The sequence below is a fragment of the Stegostoma tigrinum genome, chromosome 20 (assembly GCF_030684315.1).
Source record: "Stegostoma tigrinum isolate sSteTig4 chromosome 20, sSteTig4.hap1, whole genome shotgun sequence".
Lineage (NCBI taxonomy): Eukaryota > Metazoa > Chordata > Chondrichthyes > Orectolobiformes > Stegostomatidae > Stegostoma > Stegostoma tigrinum.
The window spans coordinates 57303549-57324109 of NC_081373.1; the positions used below are offsets into that span (position 1 = coordinate 57303549).

Sequence of the window (20561 nt, forward strand, 5' to 3'; positions counted from 1 at the left end):
AATGTTTGCATTTTTCCAGTCCTCTGGCACCACCAGTCTTTAAGGAAGATTGGAAGAACCTCCATAATTTCCAGATAACATTTCTGAAGACAGGTCCCAACTATTCCTGTAATTTCTACTCATGCTTCCTTCAGAATTCTTGGATGGATCACATCTGATCCAGCTGTCTTAAGTTCACATGCAGAAAGCAATCCAATATCAATTTTAAGCCCTTCAAATATCTTGGCCACCTCTGGGTAGAAATTGCAATGTTTAAAGGACACTTGCATAAGAACATGAAAAGGAAAGGTTTGGAGGGATGTGGGTCAGGAGCAGGCAGGTGGGACTAGTTTAGTTTGGGTTTGTATTTGGCACAAGCTGGTTGGACTGAATGGTCTGCTTCTGTTCTGTATGACTCCAAGGCAAATATAAACCATTGATTTGATCAATACAAATTCCAGGTGATGCATTTTGGAAGATCTAATGCAGGAGGGGAATATACAGTAAATGGCAGAACCCTTAGATGCATTAACATACAGACAAATCTAGGCATAGTGGTCCACAGTTCTCTGAAAGTAGCAACACAACTGGAGGTGGTGGTCAGGAAGGCTTGCCTTCAATCAGTCGGGGCATACAGTATAGAAATCAGCAAGTCATTTTGCAGCCATATAGAACTCTAGTTAGGCAACATTTTGAATTGTGCATAGTTCTGGTTGCTATACTAGCAGATGGATGTGGAGGCTTTGGAGACGGTACAGAAAAAGGTTTACCAGAATATTGCCTAGCTTGGAGGGTATTAGCTATAAGGAGAGATTGGACAAACTTGATTAAGTTTACCGAATTTTGAGAGATATAGTTAGAATGGAAAGTCAGAGTCTTTTAACCAGGGTAAGAAAGTGTTAATTAGTCGGGGACATAAGTTTAAGGTAAAAAAGGGAAAGATGAGAGACTCAAGTTAAATGCCTGGGACGCACTGCCAGCGAAGGTGGGAGTAGCAAATACAATAGCAATGTTTAACAGACATTTTGACAGATACATGGACAGGGAATAGAGGGAAACAGGCCACGTAATGACAAAAGGTTTTTTAATTTAAGAGTATCATGCATTGACACAGACTTGGTGAGTCGAAGGGCCTGTTCCTGTACTGTATTGTTCTTTTATCTTCTTCATATCTCAAAAATGCCCTGCTTTGTGTAAATCAGACATTTGATTCCTAATTGCTCCCACCCACCTCTTACCATTTATTTCCTATTGATGTACCTCGAGAAACACACTAAACACCCAAGAAAATTACTTACCTCTTCGCCGGTCCCTTGCATTATCTCCAAGGGAATAGCATAGATTTTGTTGTGCATTTCAACTGTTCGTCTCTTGCCACTACGAATCTTCACAAGTAGAACACGGAAGTTGGTTCCACCGAGGTCAAGGGCTACAAAATCCCCATTTTCTGTAAACAAAAATTGAAGATACCAAGTAAATACTTTTGATCATTGCTATCATAAAAATATAGATTTACATTACTAGTATTAAAAATAATCTCAGTATTTATTTGGTTATTATCTTGGATTGGTAATCAGATATTTTCACTGCATTTCAAAGTAATATCCAATGATTCTCAATACCCACATTATTGAGAGAGATGGTGGAGTAATGGTAGTTGTCAATGTCCTTCAGGGAAGAAAATCTGCTATTCTGACCTAGATGTGACTCCACACAATTAGTAATGTCGCTGACTCTTAACTGTCTTCAGAAGTAGTCCTCGAGTCACACTCGGGTCAAGGGCAATTAGCAAAACTGCTTGCCGACAATGCACACATCACATGACAATAAAGACAGACAGACAGGAGGACATTTATAAAATACCTTGTAATGGTTCAAAAGTCAGTCATCCAGCTCTCCCACTACAGCTGTCCGCCCTACTGCCATTCCGTTCTCATTTTGTCCCCTTCTCAATTAATGATCCAATTCTACTTTAACCCGTTTTATGTTTTATCCAGTTTTAACCTGGATTATTGTGGCAGGCAAGGAATTTGCAAGTCAGGACCATTGTTAACTTTCAAAACCTGGCCGGAATTCACAAATAGCAGAAATAAATTGAAATTGACATTAAAAACTTCAATGAATCTATAAAATAAAACTAGAGAACTGTAGATGCGTTAAAATCAGAATTTTAAAAAGCTGTTGGAGAAGCTCAGCGGGTCTGGCAGCATCTGTGAAGAGAAACTAAAGTTAATGTTTCGGGTCTGGTGATCTGAAGTTCTGAGGAAGGGTCACTGGACCCGAAAAGGTAACTTTGATTTCTCTTCACACATGCTGCCAGAACTGCTAGCTTTTCCAGCAATTTCTGTTTTTGTTTCAAAGGAGCTCCAGTTGCTGGAAAAATACAGAGACTTTTCTGAAGTTTCACATCTTGCACTCATCAAGACAGACACAAGAATATCATCTCACAAAAGGAAATAACACAGGGGACTCTGGTTCATCGAGATGTATCATGGGGAATGCAATAGGGAACAGGGTTGACTCGTCTTCTTTGATTTTAAATAAAAGTTTTGGGATAGGTGCTTCCTGCTACATTCTCTGCGGCAATGCCTTGATCAAATAGCTTCCACTTGCCATCTAATCAACATCCTGCTTTTATGCAGATAAATTGTTGTTGTCCCTGAAAGGTGGTATTCCTGCACCTGTCCTGACGAGTGGAATACCCAAAGCTTTGGCCCAATGTCTCTTTATTCAGCAATACTACGCTCTGTGCTACAAACTGACAATCTAACAGAGTTGTCATTCAAATATACCTCATACTGAAAAAAAAGCTTTCATTCATTCCTAAAAGCCAGTCAAAATATCGTAACAAAACTGGGGAAAAACTGTCACATAGACTAGATAACAACAGCCTGACACCAGTATTCTCAGAATCATACCTTCCCCCCTCCACTAATGTATAGTGGCAGCAGTTTGTACCATCTATGAGATACACTGCAGCAGCTCCTCTTTTGCACTTTCCAAATCCATAATCTTTACCAGAAGAACAAGGGTACCATGTGCATGGGAACACTATCACCAGACAGCTGTACAGAAATTGAACTAGGCTTTATAATTCAGCTTGTTTTAAAGCATAGTAGAAGAGTTACTTTATTTAATTTTCTAGTGATGGAAGAATGCACAATTTATAATGCTCATTTATCTACTTACTTGAAACAAACATCTGTTAGGTATTTAGTGTGGGTCTGGTGGTTAGTGTTTTCAAACCTGATTTACAATTTAGGTTTTGAAATGGCAGTGCGACAGCAAAAGTTTAGTTCAGCAGAAGGTTGATGCTGGGAAATCTACTTTCACTTTTTGTCTTTTTCAGGTTGGTGAGGAGGGATTTGCAGGTTTACAGTGGGGGCTGCTTATATCACATCCAGTACCTAGTTTAATGTTGGGTACTCTATTCTCTTGAATTCTTATTTGACTTTTCACTGGTCACTTTGTAGCAGATTGACAACGTGACCACAGAGTGATTTCCCAAGTCAAGTCAGAAGATAATTAAGAACTTGGCTTGGTAGAGGTGTACCAAGTGATCAGAGGTATACATAGAGTGGACAGCCAGAGACGTTTTCCTAAGGTGGAGGTAGCTATTACGAGGGGGCATAGTTTCAAAGTGAGTGAAGGTAAATTATAGGGGAGATGTCAGAGTTAGATTCTTTACTCAGAAAGTGATCGGGGCGTGGAATGCATTGCTGGAGAGGGTAGTGGAGTCAGCCCCATTGGGGGCATTTAAGCAGCTATTAGAAAGGCATATGGATGATAGTATTAGATAGCTAGAGGTTAGATGGACCCTTGGTTTGGGGTAAAAGTTCAGCACAACATCGTGGAATGAAGGTCCTGAACTGTTCTATGTTCTAACCGAGGCTGCATTTCATCTCCTTTCAAAACAATGTCATTCATTCAAAGTAGATGTTAATGACCTCATTAAAAAAGTGGAAGGCCCATCATGCAAATCTGTGACATTTGACACAGAATTATTTCAAGTCACCTGTTGCATAGTTCGTGTACTTTCATAAACACTGCCCTGAAACATCCTTGACTAGCTTTTCTGACATGCTCCTAAAGTAGGAACCCATTTTGGTGGAGCCAACACCAACGTATTTCTTAGGGATGAGCAGACTACAAACTGCATATGCCTTCACACCTGCTTATTGTAGGATCCAACTGGTTGTTTATGAACTAATTACGGCTTCGGTCGCATCGTCAAAGCTAACGCAGCAACCGGTGGTTGTAGCAGGCATGCAGTTGTATGGGTGGCACAGTGGTGCGTGCGCGTGAGCGGTGGCATGGTGGTGAGCAATGCTGCCTCACAGCACCAGGGATCCAGGTTTGATTCCAGCTGTCTGTGTGATGTTTGCATGGTCTTTCCATGTCTGCATGGGTTTCCGCCACGTGCTCTGGTTTCCTCCCACAGTCCAAAGATGTGCAAGTTAGGTAGATTGGCTATGGTAAATTGCCAAAGTATTCAGGGACGTGCAGGTTAGGTGCATTAGCAATAGGAAACACAGGAAGAGAGTTAGGGGATGGGTCTAGGTGGGATGGCCTTCAGAAAGTCTGCAAGGACTTGTTGAGTCAAATGGCCTGTTTTCACACTGTGAGGATTCTATGATTAGGTAGGTTCTTAGTCATATTGCTTTTGAAAATTATTTCATGCTTCTGTTTTCATGCTATCTTGTGTTTATATACCTCATTAAACATTCACATAGAAGTTGAGCCCATGCAAAATTAAACCCTGTAACACCTGGTCTAAGCAAAAAAGACTTTGCAGTAATAGTTAACATTCATGTTACAGGGATCAATGCACCTGTATAACACAGGGAACATTACTGATCAGACTTTATTGTAAATGCGTCTATTAAGAAGCTATAGTCCACAAAAGGGGCCATAACCATATTTTCCTATTAGGTTGAAACAATTGATCAGTTACAGTTTGAGAGTAATTCCACAAACATGGGGTAAGGTGAGGAAGCAGAGGCTCAGCAAATCTGTAAATGTATAAATACTAACGAAAATGAAGTACTAGTAAATAAGTGATTTAAAATCCACCAGCATTTATGTTTTGTCTATTTATTCAAATTATAATAAATGATCAGATCAAAATGAGAAATTGTGTTGTAATAATTAGTTACTTACTAATTATCCTTATGGTTCATTTTTAATTCCTACAATTTATTATAGTTTTATTTGGATTTCACTTGGGCCCAAATCAAACACATCAAGCATCCTCCCCTCCCAAAACATCACCATGGTAAAGCTAACCCCATGATTTCTGGCACAAAAAATTCAAAACTCCATTTTTATAGTGGTCTATAGTGTATACAAGAGATGGTGGTGGTGAAATTGGTACCCCCTCCCCACTCTATGCCACTGCTACCACGGCCATCATCATCACTCACAAAATCAACCCACATACCAATCAGACAATGCGGATTGACAAAAATAGTATATTATAAAGGCTATCTAGATTCTTACACTCAGTTTACAACACAGGAGGCATTCAGCACATCATGTCTATGCTGGCTTTCTGAGGCGTAATCCAGTCAGTCCCACCCACACATTTGGTCTCCAAAGCCCTTCAGATTTCTTTCCCTCAAGTGCACAATCTACTTGAATCACTGATTGTCTCTCACTCCCACCACACTAATGGGCAGCAAGTTCCAGGTAATTATCATTTTAGCAGTCGCTGCTTAAAGAAGTTCTTCCTCATACTGTCTTTGTGTCTCTTGCCAAAAATCTTAATAAATAAAATGTGTCCCTTTTCCCTGGCACTTTGATATCAGTGTGTTGTTTTCAAAAATAAGGTCTCGTTCTGAGAAAGAATGTAAACTAACTCTTAGATGAAGATGGCAAGAGGATAATGGGTAACCCACGTCATGAATGGCTGTCCCATAGATAAAAAGGATACCATATCGCTGGGATATTCTAAGTCTTACACAGTGCAAGTTACCTGCCCCTAGAATTACAATATAACAGTAATTGCTGACTCAATAAACAGTCGGAAAATAACTCAAATAATTGACTAAACAATCATAAACCCATAAAATAAACAACTGAGAAGGATGATGGACGACAGCAGTTAGGGTCTAATTAACCTTAGGTTTAAGAAGTTGGAAGAAGCAGCAGCAGCCTTTGACTGAAGTTACCACATCACTGAGATATTCTAAAATGCGGCCAATAGATAGTTTAATGGGAAAAATTAGGATTATCGACTAGAGCTGTACTAGAAATTATACAAATACGCAATGGTAATTATGAGTGTCCTTGATAGGCTTTCGAAAGGGGTTATGAAAGGAACAATCTATTTAGAAAGAATCCAGAAAAAGTCCCCATTTGTATGTTTTATACCTAGGTAAGGAAAATTAAGAGCTGTAGGAACTGATAAAAAGTCAGCAGGGTAAAAATGATTACCAGCAGGACTGTAACGTGCCTATTATGCATAATGTGAAGAAAAAGCTGCGGGTAGACCCAGGGTTGTGACAGGACAAACCAGTTTTCGATGATGAAGCTGATCATGAATTGGATGTCTCCCTTGATTTAGCAAAAATAATAACATGTCAGACTGAAAATGTAAACAGATAACAGCTGGGACTGTTAAGACAAGCAAGGTAGGTAACCTTGGGAATGTAGTTGAGAGTGTTTTTGCAACTGTTCTATCCCTAGATCCCACAAACCCCTACAATTTGACTATCGACATAACAGGTCCTTAGTGGAATCCATATCCCTAGCCCTGCACTCATCCCTGGAACATCTGTACAACAAGGACACCTACATCAGACTCCTGCTCATTGAAGGCGGAGCTGTAGTCAACACTATTATCCCCGCCAGACCGATCTCAAAACTCCATGACCACGATCTTGGCTCTGCCCTCGGCAACTGGGTCCTTAACTTTCCAACCCACAGACCGCAAATCAGTGAAGATAGTCAACTGTACCTCCTCCACAAATACACAACACTGGACCCCCCAAGGATGTCCCCTCAGCACCCTACTGTATCCCTGTACAAACGACACCATTATATTAGGACGGATGTCTAACAACAGTGAGTCAAAATACAGAAGACAGATGGAGGGCTTGGTGCAATGAGAACAATCTCCCAACGATGGCAAAACTAGAGAACTGATCATTGACTTCAGAAAGAAAGGAGGAGAACACCTATCACTCATCCACATCAACAAAACTGATGTTGAGAGGGTGGAGTGCATCAAACTCCTTGGAGTGACATTAACAGAACAACAGAAATTGGTACCCCCTGCCCCCCTCCATGCCACTGTTACCACGGCCATCATCATCACTCACAAAATCAACCCACATACCAATCAGACAATGCGGATTGACAAAAATTGTATATTATAAAGGCTATCTAGATTCTACACTCAGTTTACAACACAGGAGGCATTCAAAAAGGTAGATGAGACAGTCAAGAAGGCACGACACAACCTCTTCTTCCTCAGGTAGCTCAGGAAATTTGCTATAGAACATAGAACATTACAGTGCAGTACACTATCCACATCCTTGGGGGGGGGGGGGGGGGGGGGGGTGTAAATCAGTGACCTGAAACTCAACCAGACTCAACACAAACAGCGGCTACAGGAGCAGGCCAGAAGCTTGGTATGGCGGGTAACTCACCTGACTCCTCAAAGAGTGCCCACCATCTACATGGCATAAATCAGGAGTGTGATGGAATACTTCCCACTTGCATGGACAAGTGTAGCCCCAATTATACTCAAGAAGCTTGACACCATCCAGGACAAAGCAGCCCGCTTGATTGGCACTACATCCACAAGCATCCACTCCCTCCACCACTGACACTAAGTAATAGCAGTGTGTCCTATCTACAAGATGTACTGCAGAAATTCAAAGATCCTCAGATAGGTCCTTCCAAATCCACAACCAACTCCATCTAGAAGGACAAGGGCAGCAGACATATGGGAACACCACAACCTTCAGGTTCCCCTCCAAGCCATTCACCATCCTGACTTGGAAATATATTGCTGTTGCTTTTTCTGTTGCTGGATCAAAATCCTGGAATTCACTCCCTAATAGCATTGTGGGTCAAACTACAACAGATGTCTGCAGCGATTCAAGAAGGTAGCACACGACCATCTTCTCAAGGACAACCAGGGCTAAGCAAGAAAAGCTAGCCAGCCAGCGACACCCACATACCGCAAACAATTAGGAATAAAAAGAAATACAGGGTTGAAATATGCGGAATCGGTGCAGGTAGAGTAGAGGAACTGCAAAATTAAATAAAGACCTTGATAGGGAGTTATGTGTAGGCCTTCTAGCAGTAGTCAGGTTCTGGGGAAGAAAATAGATCAGGACAGAAAAAAGACATGTCAGAAAGGCATTATTACAATAACCATGGCGGATGTTAAAATGCAGACGAACTAAAAGTCAGACGAGCATCCCAACAGCTGCTGTTTGTTTTTGGGCACCAAGGTAGCATTGTGTTTAGCACTGTTGCCTTACAGTGTCAGGGACCTGGTTCAATTCCAGTCTTAGGTGACTGTATAGAGCTTGCATATTCTCCTTGTGTCTGTGTGGGTTTCTGCTTGGTGGTCCAGTTTATCAATGTTTCAGTGATAGTAGGAACTGCAGATGCTGGAGAAGCTGAGATAACAAGGTGTGGAGCTGGATGAACACAGCAGACCAAGCAGCATCAGAGGAGCAGGAAGACTGATTTTTTGGGCCTAGACCCCAAATGTCAGCCTGCCTGCTCCTCTGATGTTGCTTGGCCTGCTGTGCTCATCCGGCTCCACACCGTGTTATCTCTATTATCAATATGTAGTTTTTGAAAATAAGCTTACATTCTTAAAATCTATATCCCACCACACACTCTCCATTAACCTTCTCTGTAACTTTACCAAACGTGTAATTAGCAAAGCATGATTGCCCTTCCATAAATCCATATTGGTTCTCTTCATTAAACTCAAACCTTTCCAAATGCCTGTTGACTTTTTCTCATGCATATTAGGGTCACAGTGGCAGCCAGAAATTCAAGTCAGGTGCCTCAACTCAAGTTGGATTTTTGGAGCCCAAGTCTGTAAAATCTGGAGGAGGCCTGGGAAGACAGGCTTTGAACTTAGTTTTTCTTTAGAGAGACATGGCACTGCTTTGGATGTGACCCAAGAATATCTTAAGACGATGTAACTGGTTAAGTGGTTTCTCCCCCATTCCCATACCTCTGATGTCCCTCATGGTTCTATCCTTGGAGCTTTATTTCTCATTTATGTGCTGTCATCATCCACACAGGCTGACACCACCAACTCACAATTACTCTTTAAATTTGCAGAATAATTTCCTGACATCCAGAATTGAACCAGACGTTTCTTTGATCCCTGTGACAAAATTTAATCCCCGACAAACGATTCTCTCTCACCCTGTTTTACGTCTGAAGCTGAGCCAGTCTGTGACATTTCATCCAAGATGAGCCTCCAACGAAACCTTTACGTCACCTATGACCAACTATTTCCACCTCTAAAAGATCGCCTGACTACACTGCTGCCACATTGCACCTGCTGTTAAAACCGTCTTCTGTACCTTCACAATCTCTAAACTTGACTGTTCCGACATACTCCTGGCTGATTTCCCACATCCCACCCTTTGGAACCCAGAGGTCAAGCAAACCTCTGTTGCCTGCGTTCTAATTCTCGCTATATCCTGCTCACCCACTTTCCCTGATCTACATTGACTCCCAGTTCAACAATGCCTCTATTTTAAGATTATTATTCTTGTTTTTAAATCCTTCTGTGGCTTCATTCCTCCCTATTTTTTCTTTCCAACAACACAACCTTGGAAATATCTGTGCTCATTTCACAGACATTGAGATCTACAGCGTAGAAAAAGGGCTTTCAGCATACCATGCCAATGCCAATCAAAAATAACCACTTATTTATTCTAATCCCATTTTCCAGTACTTAGCCCATTGCCTTGTTTGCTTTGGAATCATAAGGGCACATCTAAATAGCTCTTAAATGTTGGGGTTTCTGCCTCTACCACACTGAACAGACAGAGTTCTAGGTGCCCATCACTCATCAGTGAAAAAAGATTTTCCTCACCTCTCTTCTAAACCTACTGTTCCTTACCATAAATCTATGCTCTGGTCAATGATGTCTCCATCAGGGGAAAGTTTCTGTCTACCCTAGCTATACCCCTCAATTATCTCTCTCTCAATCATTCCCCCTCTTAATTTCCTCTAGTGTAGGGAAAACCACTCCAGTCTGTCTAATTTCTTTTCATAACTGAAGCCCTGAAGTCTTGGCAATATCCTGGGTAAATCTCCTCTCCAATGCTATCACACCCCTCCAAAATGTGCGGTTCTGAAATCCACATAATTTCTCTAGCTGCGGCCAGCCAATGTTTTATACAGTTCCAGCAATTACCTCTCTGCTCTCAAACAATGTTTTGACTAACAACGGCAATTTTACCTTAAATCGTCTTTACCACTTTATCCATCTAGCCTGATAGCTTAATGGCCTGGTGTATATGCATACCAAATCTTACTTTAAAGTTTCAAAAGTCTGAAAATTAAATCCCGCCAAGGTTGTTGGCCATGCCTTAAACGGCCAAGCCCTAAACGCCAGAATTTCTTCCCAAAATCTCTTCGTTTAAATCGGTTCCTTTAAACCTACATCTTTTTCCAAGGTTATCTAATATGTAGTGCTTTACAGCTCTCATTTGTATCAAATACTGCTTTATGACTCTCATTTAGAATGTCTTAGGATGTCTTACTCTGTTAGGCCTGGATAAATACATATTGGCTGTTGGAATATTAGTCAAAAGTAAGTACACAGACTAAAATTTTAGGTACAACTTGAGTACCTGTCCCATCTGGGGTGCTACGAACAAAGGTTGGCAACATTTTCACTGTTGCAGCCTCATGAGATTTCTTCTTTAAACCAAGCTCCATCTCTGTTCTCATTCTCTTCTTCACCTCAAACAGTTGTTCTTGCGTGAGTGTGAACGAAGCCAATGTTTCATCTATTTCTTTGCGTTGCGAAGCAAGCCTTGCGGCCACTGCAGTAACCATGGCAGCACCTTTTCCACTGCCACTTTCCGAAAGGAGAAATCGGACCTCACAGTCGGGAACCAGGCGTCTCACTGTTTTCTGGAGGCGTCTGGCAAATCTGTAAAAGAGATCAGATACAGATCAACTAAGAATCCTTCTGCACACAAAGGAATGTTACCATCATAATTTTAACGAACATGAACATAAGAAAAATGCTTACTGCTGCCCTGTACTTCTGTTGGGCAACCAGCTGTAAAATACAAATCCCAGATTGAACTCCTGGTGCTTTAGCTGATTTCTGTCAGGGTGGCTATGATCACCCAATGTTCTTGCTACTAATTGTTCAGAATTCTGCTCAGTTTGAAAGATTATACTTGTGTAGCCCACAAAGATTTGCCCATACTTACTGATGTCATTATATACTTTTGTATCAATGTTTCCTAAAGAACAGAAACACAACTGATAGGATTAATTCGCTGAAAGAACTGTACTATTTGTTGACTTATAAGGAGTGTCCCTCTTACACAGAACACCCAGAACCTTTGCGAGCTTAACTTGATACAAATGTAAGTTATGTTGGTTCTCTTCAGTGCGAGGGAGGGATTCAGCTACTTTAGAACAGGGACGATGTTTTATTCATTTGCACATGAGATTCAAGCGAAGGGTCCAACAACAATTCAAATCTGAGAAGCCCTGTAAACTGCATTCAGGATATTTAAAGGTATGGAGTTGATTAAATCCCAGTTTGTTTGGAATTTGAGGCTGCAGCACTCAGAATGAATCATCCCTTACAATAAAGTGGAACACAAGGAAAGTATACAAGGTGTATTCACTGCTTAACATTCAGATTGCGGGGTTTTTGACTCCTTTACCGGTACTTTCTCACTTGGTTAAATAAAGCAAAATTAGGTCTTAAATTTTAATGATCTACAATTATCAAAGATCGAGCAACATGACAGAAAACATCTAGTTCATTTAAAATGTTGAGTGGTTACATAAAGAAAAGCTTATTGGGATCAATGACCAATTGACGAAAGTTGAAGTTTTGGGGATTATGATTTTTGATCCAAGTCCTATCCTCTAAACTGATGGGTCAATCTGTTTATTACACTTTAGCTCAGGCCTAAGTTTTTCATATTTTCTGTGAAACAGAATTTTATGCGGAGCACTAGTTCATATCTTAAGCATTAATAAGCTTTAGTAATCTTTTTTTGGGGTAGAAAGTTGTGTTTTGTGCCCTAGTTGGTGATGTGGAGGTAGGCAGCAGTTGTTGTCATACCTGTTGTATTGTTGGTTTCAGTGCAGTACAAGTTGCTGTTTGCCTGTCAGTTCAACTAGGCACTGAGCACAATTCAATGAGTACAAATCACAGACAGTGTGCCCCTCTTAAAGGAGCTCTGGCCCTTATAAAGTAAAGTTGCATTGAATCAGAGAAGACTACTGTTAAATTCAGGACAGCCATGATGTGCCGTTAAAATCAGGAACGGGAAGACAGCACTTGGGTTCATGGATGCAGTAGTACATTGGATAGAGGTACTGCCTTACTTTCTAGTCAGAAAGCTGCCAACAGCACCCTCAAAAGGGAACGTGAGAAGTGAAAGAAAGTGGTTAATTCTCATATACAGCCTTGAGAACTCAGCAGCAGCATTACAAGGTGTTTAATGATTTCACAGCAAATACATCTTCAACTAACATCTAGCCACCAAACCAAAATCTTACGCTACTCAATCACCACGCCGCCATCATTAACCCCTGGCAATCAAGTTCCATATCTGACATCCAGACACTTCACCACTCTTCCCTTATACAAATGCTGGTGGTCTCACACCCAGTTCCCATAGGTTCTATGCACCTCCACATGCCTGTCATGCATCATAACTCAACTATGACAGTTGTGGCATGCAGTGACACTGGGATATTACATATCACTGAAGTGAAACAGTACTGGTTAACCCTTTGGTACTGACATATTTGTTAATTGCCAGATGATTTTACTTCACTACGACACACCCACAGTCCTGTTGCATGGCATAATATGCCAGCTGTAAATAATTACCATGAAAGTCTTGTTTTCCTCCTCTTATCCCAACCCTTCTTAGCTTTCAGATAATGAGGAACTGCAATGTGCCCAGCCACAGTACACTCAGTAGAGGAGAAAAAGGAAACAGAGTTCTTAAGAAGAGGCCTCAAGACTTGATCTGACTTTCTGAGGCAGCTCCTCAGATTCTGGCACAGTACTGGTGTTAAAGTTTAGTGTGCAGGAGACTGACTCAAACTCACCTGACACAAGTGAGCTGTAGTCAAGCCAAGGGGAAAGAACAGCTTAGGTCTGCTTTATAGAGGATGATATAACCAAAAAGGTTCAACTAGAGCGTAAACAGATTAGGACCTCAAAGTGCTGGCAACAAGATAATGATGTTGATGCAGACTGAGATGCTGTTGTGTTTGCTGCCTTGCCAAATAGCTCCCTGTCACGAGCAAAGAACAAGAAAGGGGTGGCATGGTGGCCCAGTAGTTAGCACTGCAGCCTCACAGTGCCAGAAACCTGGGCTCGATTCAACCCTCGGGTGACTGTCCGTGTGGAGTTTGCACATCATCCTGATGTCTGTGTGGGTTTCCTCCAAGTGTTCCAGTTACCTCCTACAGCCATGCTAAATTGCCCATAGTGTTCAGGGATGTGTAGATTACATGGGTTTTAGGGGTATGGGTCTGGGTGGGATGCTTTGAGGGTCAATGTGGGCTTCTTGGGCCAAAGGGCCTGTTTCCACACTGTAGGGATTCTATGAAGTCATAATCCACATTGACAGTGAAAGAGAAAGTGGTTGACATATATATTTGAGTTCATTAAGGATTTACATAGATGTATGGAAACCAGTAGATATTGTAATTTGGTAAACCCAAAAAGACATTCAAAAAGGCGCCTCAAAAATTTACTGCACAACCTAAGAATTCATATAGTTGGTCAAAATATTAGGATGGAAAGATTATTTAACTAATAGGAAACTGAGGATTCAGATAAATGGTCTATTAGCTGTAAAAAGTGGAGTATCACAGGATCAGTGCTAGAACCTTAGCAAAAACTTGTTTAAAAAGATAGATTGTACTGAAGCCAAATATGATTATACAAGAATAGGGAGGAGGACACTCTTGCAAATACCATTCTTCTAACCTCTTCAGTTAAGCAGAAGATATAGAAGCTTAAACAGATTCAGGAGCAGCTTTTTCCTCACTGTTATAAGACTGCTGAATAGACATCTGTAATTTCAAATCTAATGTTCAACTTTCCGTGCAGCTGTAACCTGGTATGCCTCACGCTGTCTAAACAACCTGCAATCTATATGTCCTTTTATGTTATGATCTGCCTGTACTGCATACAATATAAAATTTTCCACTGTGCTTGGGTACATGACAAAAACACATCAAGTCAAATGGATATAGATAGCTTGACTGGGCAAAACTTTGTTCTTTGCATTAAGAACAATACAGCACAGAAACAGACCCTTCATCCCTACAAGCCTATGCTTACACATTTTGCCCTTCCATATTGAAACTGACTTACAGGATTCGTATCCCTCTATTCCCTTCCTATTCATGTACTTGTCCAAGTGCTTCTTGACTGCTGCTATTGTGTTTGCTTTCATTACCTCCTCTGGCAACGCGTTCCAGGCCCTCACCACTTTTTTGTGCAAAAAAAAAATGCGCCTCGCACATCCCTTTTAAACCCACCACCCCCCCGCCCCCCCACCCCCACCCCCCGCCCAGCTCTGAACCTGTGTCCCCTAGTAATTGAACCCTCTGCCCTGGGAAAAAGCCTCATACTTTCCACCTTATCCATGCCATTCATGATCTTATAAACTTCTATTAGGTTGTCGCTCAACCTCCTGATTTCCTGTGAAAATAAATCCAGTCTATTCAAATTTACTTCATAGTTAAAATCCCTCGTAACAGGCAACATCCTGGTAAACCGTTTCTGTACCCACTCCAAAGCATCCACATCCTTCTGATAGTGTGGTGACCAGAACTGTACACAACATTGCAAGTGCGGCCTAATAAAAGTTCTATAAAGTTGCAGCATAACTTGTCTATTCTTATACAGAATGCCCTTCCAATGAAAGCAAGCTTGCCATAAGCCTTTTTTTACAACCTTACCTACTGTGCTGCCACTTGCAGTGATCTGTGGACCCACACACCCAGAACTCTCTGCATATCAATAATCTTAAGGGTTCTGCCATTCATTGCATAATTTCCAGTTGTACTTGACCTTCCAAAATGCATTCTCTCACATTCGTCCAGATTAAACTCCATCTGCCATTTTTTTACCCATGCCTCCAACTGATCTGTATCCAGCTGTATTCTGACAATCCTCCTCACTATCTGCAACTCCACCTAAAACACACGTTTGGACTGTGGGGGGGGGGAACCTGATCACCTGGCAAGAACCCACACAGACGCAGGGAGAATGTGCAAACTCCACACCAACAGTCACCCAAGGCTGGAATTGAACCTGGGTCCTCAGTGCTGTGAGGTAGCAGTGCTAACCACTCTGTCACCACGTCTCCCCCTGGGGAGAGGTTGCACAATGAGAGTTAACATGCATGTGAAGCAAGTAATTGCAAGTAGGAAGGCACGTGTTGGCCTGAAACACAAGAGGGAATGGAACATAAACAAAAATTCTTACGTTAACTGTACAAGGTATTGTGGGAATACACACTGGAGTACTGTGTATAGTTTTGATCTCCTTTTTAAAGGAGATATACACTTGCATTGGAAGCAATTCCCAGAACATTCACTTTGTTTACTTGTGGGATGAAACGTCCTATTTATTAAAATTCAAAGGAATGAGTGGTGATCTTATTTAGGGATTATGAGGGGACTTGACAGGATAGGTACTGTGAGCATTCTGCCTCTAATGAAATTTCTAATACGAACCATAGAGTCCCTACAGTGTGGAAGGAGGCCACTTACTCCACACTGACTCTCCAAAGACCATCCCATCCAGACCCATATCCCTATCCTATCCCTGTAAGCCTACATTTTCCATTGTTCATCCACCTAGCCTACATATCATTGGACTGTACGAGAAAACCCATGGAGACAATGAAAATGTGCAAACTCCACACAGAAGATCGCCTAAGTGTGGAACCGAACTTGGGTCCCTGGAGCTGAGGCAGCAATGCTAACCACTGAGCCACTGTGCCACCCCTATGCTGTCAGGAAGCAGTGGGAACTGAGTTATTAAATATGCTAAAGGCTGAGTTAGGCTCTTTTTGATCTGCATGGGAGTGATGGATTATGGAGGAACACATAGATGAAATTAAGGCTGAATAATCAAATCGACTAGGATCATATGGAAAGGTGCAACACGAATGATGCAACACGAATGATGCAACACGAATGATGGGCCAAATTGTCTACTATTTTTTAAATGTTATGCTCAATGTTGTTACATTAATATGAACAATTACCTTTGGCTGTCCACCTTCCATCACATTGCCTGACCATAGTACCATAGCAACTAAGATACCATTTTAGATTTAGGTCCACTGTTTCAGATATGAATGTCTATTGTCCTAACTATGAAACATTCATCCCTATTGCTTTTCATAGACGTTGGTGCGTTTGCTCTGCTGGGAGGTTTGATAGCAAACATTTTGTCGCCTTACTAGGTGATGTTCTCCGTGCTGTGGAACCTGGTGTGAAAAGCGCTGCTGTCTTGTGCCAGTTTGATTTATACGATCTGGTTTTTGCTTTCCGGTAGGTGCCAGTTCCGATTGTGCTGTAATCGTTGGTATATTGGGTCTAATACAATGTGTTTGTTGATGGAGTCCATGGATGAATGCCAACCCAAGGCAACCTGGCTGTCCTCTGTATGGCTTGTTCAATGATATTGTTATCCTTGTTGAAAGTGGTTTTTCTCATCTGCGTGTATTGAAACCAAGGACATCTGGTCGTGTTGTTTCATTGCTAGCTGGAGTTCTCAGATGCAGGTTGCTAGTTGTCTGCCTGTTTGCTCCATGTAGTGTTTCGTGCAGCCTCTGCGTGGTATCTTGTAAACCACATTCGTTCTGTCCATGGTATCTACTGGGTCTTTAACCCTGGTCAGTTGCTGTCTTAGTGTGGCTGCTGGTTTGTGTGCTGTCATGATTCCTAGCTGTCCGAGTAGTCTCGCTAGATAACGAAGTGTGAAGCAGGATGAACACAGCAGGCCAAGTAGCATCTCAGGAGCATAAAAGCTGACGTTTCGGGCCTAGATCCTTCATCAGAGAGCGGGATGGGGAGAGGGTTCTGAAATAAATAGGGAGAGGGGGGAGGCGAACCAAAGATGGAGAGAAAAGAAGATAGGTGGAGAGGAGAGTATGGGTGGGTAAGTAGGGAGGGGATATGTCAGTCCAGGGAGGACGGACAGGTTAAGGAGGTGGGATGAGGTTAGTAGGTAGGAAATGGAGGTGTGGCTTGAGGTGGGAGGGGGGGATAGGTGAGAGGAAGAACATGTTAGGGAGGTGGGGACAAGCTGGGCTGGTTTTGGGATGCAATGGGGGAAGGGGAGATTTTGAAGCTTGTGAAGTCCACATTGATACCATTGGGCTGCAGGGTTCCCAAGCAGAATATGAGTTGCTGTTCCTGCAACCTTCAGGTGGCATCATTGTGGCACTGCAGGAGGCCCATGATGGACATGTCGTCTAAGGAATGGGAGGTGGAGTTAAAATGGTTCGCGACTGGGATGTGCAGATGTTTATTGCGAACCGAGTGGAGGTGTTCTGCAAAGTGGTCCCCAAGCCTCCGCTTGGTTTCCCCAATGTAGAGGACGCCACACCGGGTACAGTGGATACAGTATATCACATTGGCAGAAGTACAGGTGAACATCTGCTTAATACGGAAAGTCATCTTGGGGTCTGGGATGGGGGTGTGGGAGGTGGTGTGGGGGCAATTGTAGCACTTCCTGCGGTTGCAGGGGAAGGTGCCAGGTGTGAAGTTGGAGGGGAGTGTGGAGCGGACAAGGGAGTCATGGAGAGAGTGGTCTCTCCGGAAGGCAGACAAGGGTGGGGATTGAAAAATGTCTTGGGTTGTGGGGTCGGATTGTAGATGGCAGAAGTGTCGGAGGATGATGTGTTGTATCCGGAGGTTGGTGGGGTGGTATGTGAGAACGAGGGGGATCCTCTTAGGGCAGTTGTGGCGGAGGCGGGGTGTGAGGGATGTGTTGCGGGAAATGCGGTCAAGGGCGTTCTCGACCACTGCAGGGGGAAAGTTGCGGTCCTCTCCCCATCCCCCTCTTAGATGAAGGGTCTAGGCCCGAAACATCAGCCTTTGAGCTCCTGAGATGCTGCTTGGCCTGCTGTGTTCATCCAGCTTCACACTTTGTTATCTTGGATTCTCCAGCATCTGCAGTTCCCATTATCTCTGAGTAGTCTCGCTGGCAGTTCTAAGGATGTTTTTTTATCTATGGTATGGTGGCTACTGTTTCAGGTTTTAGTGTGTCCTGGTTGTGTGCCTGTTGGCCAGGCATCTGTGGATGAAGCTGAGGGGGTATCCATTCCTGGTAAAGACCTCGTTGAGGTGTTCTTCTTGCTCCTGCAGATCAGGTGTGCTGCAGTGGGTCCTTTTGAACAGGATCCTAATGCAGCTTTTCTTGTGTGATTTGGGGTAGCTGCTGTGATAGTTTAAGACCTGGTCAATATGTGTGGATTTCCTGTATACTTCTGTAGTGAGGTCACTGTTCTCTTTTCTTCCCACCATCACGTCCAGGAATGGAAGTTTGTTGTTGTTTTCCTCTTCTCTTGTAAATTTGATCCCTGCAAGTATGGTGTTGGTGAGTCAATGGGTGGTCTCAACTTCTGTTCTTTTCATAATTCAGAAGCGCCGTCCACGTATCTTCCTCTGCCTTCTAATATAGCTGAACCAGATAGTGCCAAGTAGCTCTGGCTGCACTTCTGAGAGGAACCATCATTCTCACTAATAATTGAACATGTTGCACTGTGGGGACTGCTACATGAGTAACTTGTTGCTCCTGGGGATTGTTCAGCAATCAGCCATTCTGTCTGTGTGCACATCTTAAGCTGTGCAGTCACCACATCTAGAAATTTGATATGCACGGAGACATCAGTCCTCCGGATACATCCCAGCAAATTCAGTTGCTGCAATGACTTGCAAGAGGTCTTTTAGTATGCCAGGATATTGCGTGTATAGAACAGAGTCCACTGTTCAAAAAGGAGAGAAATTGCAGAATTGGTGATACAGGATCTGTGTTATCTGGTACATGAATCAGACAGAGAATGTGCAGTTACAACAAGTGATTAAGGAAGGTAAATATAATGTTGGTGTTTTTTCCAAGAGGAATGGATTATAAAACTATGGAAGTTTTATTGCAGCAATAGAGAGTACTGTTGATACCACATCTGTACTGTGTGCAGTTTTGGTCTCCTAATTTGAAAAAGAATAACTCTTTTAGAAGTAATTCAAGGAAGCTTCACTCAATTTATTTCTGGGACATAAAGGCTTATCTTACTACAAAAAAGTTGAATGGTTACATCTATTGGCATTTAGAAGAATGAGAAAAGAGACTTTATTAAACCTTGAGGGAAATACAAAAATTAGAGGACATTGCAGGATTCCGATGTGCAGCAAGAAAGTGGAGATGAGAATACTACCAGATAAGCCATGATCATACTGAGTGATGCAGTAGGCCTGAGGGGCCAAATGGCCTATTCCTGTTTCTAACGCCCACAGCACCTCGTCCTAGACCAAAATTTGAAACCTTCCCCTGGGATTATAGCCAGTATCATAATTACACACTTTGGAGGAAAGATGTAAAACAGAAATCTGATTTCACTCAAGTATTTATACAATAATTCAACAAACATGTAGGATTGATTCACTCTCTCAAATAAAATTGTCCTACCTACATGTGCACAGAGCTGGGTGTTAAATTCAGTAGTTGGAAAGCAGCTGGCTTTTCATTCCTTTAAACTGTCAGCTGGTCATTCTTGAAAGCAGACTGCGCAGTTCAATTTGATGGTCTATTTTAAAATTAAGTAAGGCAATTGATGGCAATGACTTACTGTGGATGCATCTTGTAGAGTGATCCATCCACTCCCACTGTGGTGCGGAGTCTTGGCACTCCTTTATTATCACGAAGTCGGGTCAGGATGGCTCCAAGGGCAGCAGCACACAGATTGGCCGAACGGAAGGAAACAATTGTACAAACATGCTGTACAGCAATGCAATCCTCATCTGATGGCTCCAGGCCCAGGCGTGTCAGAATTTCCTTGGCTTTCAGCAAACCACCTTTGCTTCTGTAAAACAAAGGTCATAGAATTGCTAAATCCTGGCTAGAGCTGTCAACATTTACCTCTACCCCAAGAATTCTCACCTCTTATGAAATCTTCAAAGTTTATTCACTTCTCCTGGTAGCAACTCAGAAAATGTACCACAGCCCTTCAGGTATGTCATTTAATTCTCCTCAGAATGCTGGTTATTCCTCAAGGTATAAATTTTGTGGGGATCCTTCCTTCAGTTTTCTTTAAACAGCTCATGATTGTGGACTTTAAGGT

General features: G+C 42.3%; 1 protein-coding gene across 1 annotated transcript in view; it reads right to left on the bottom strand.

Moving 5' to 3' along the window:
• Window positions 1-20561, bottom strand: part of hk1 (hexokinase 1) — a 105091-nt gene that overhangs the window by 16692 nt on the left and 67838 nt on the right. Inside the window, exons 9-11 of the mRNA XM_059653199.1 lie at window positions 20070-20303; window positions 10827-11131; window positions 1278-1426 (exon numbers count right to left, since the gene is read on the bottom strand). Coding sequence (XP_059509182.1) covers window positions 1278-1426; window positions 10827-11131; window positions 20070-20303 — 688 coding nt within the window. The remainder of the gene's footprint in view (window positions 1-1277; window positions 1427-10826; window positions 11132-20069; window positions 20304-20561) is intronic.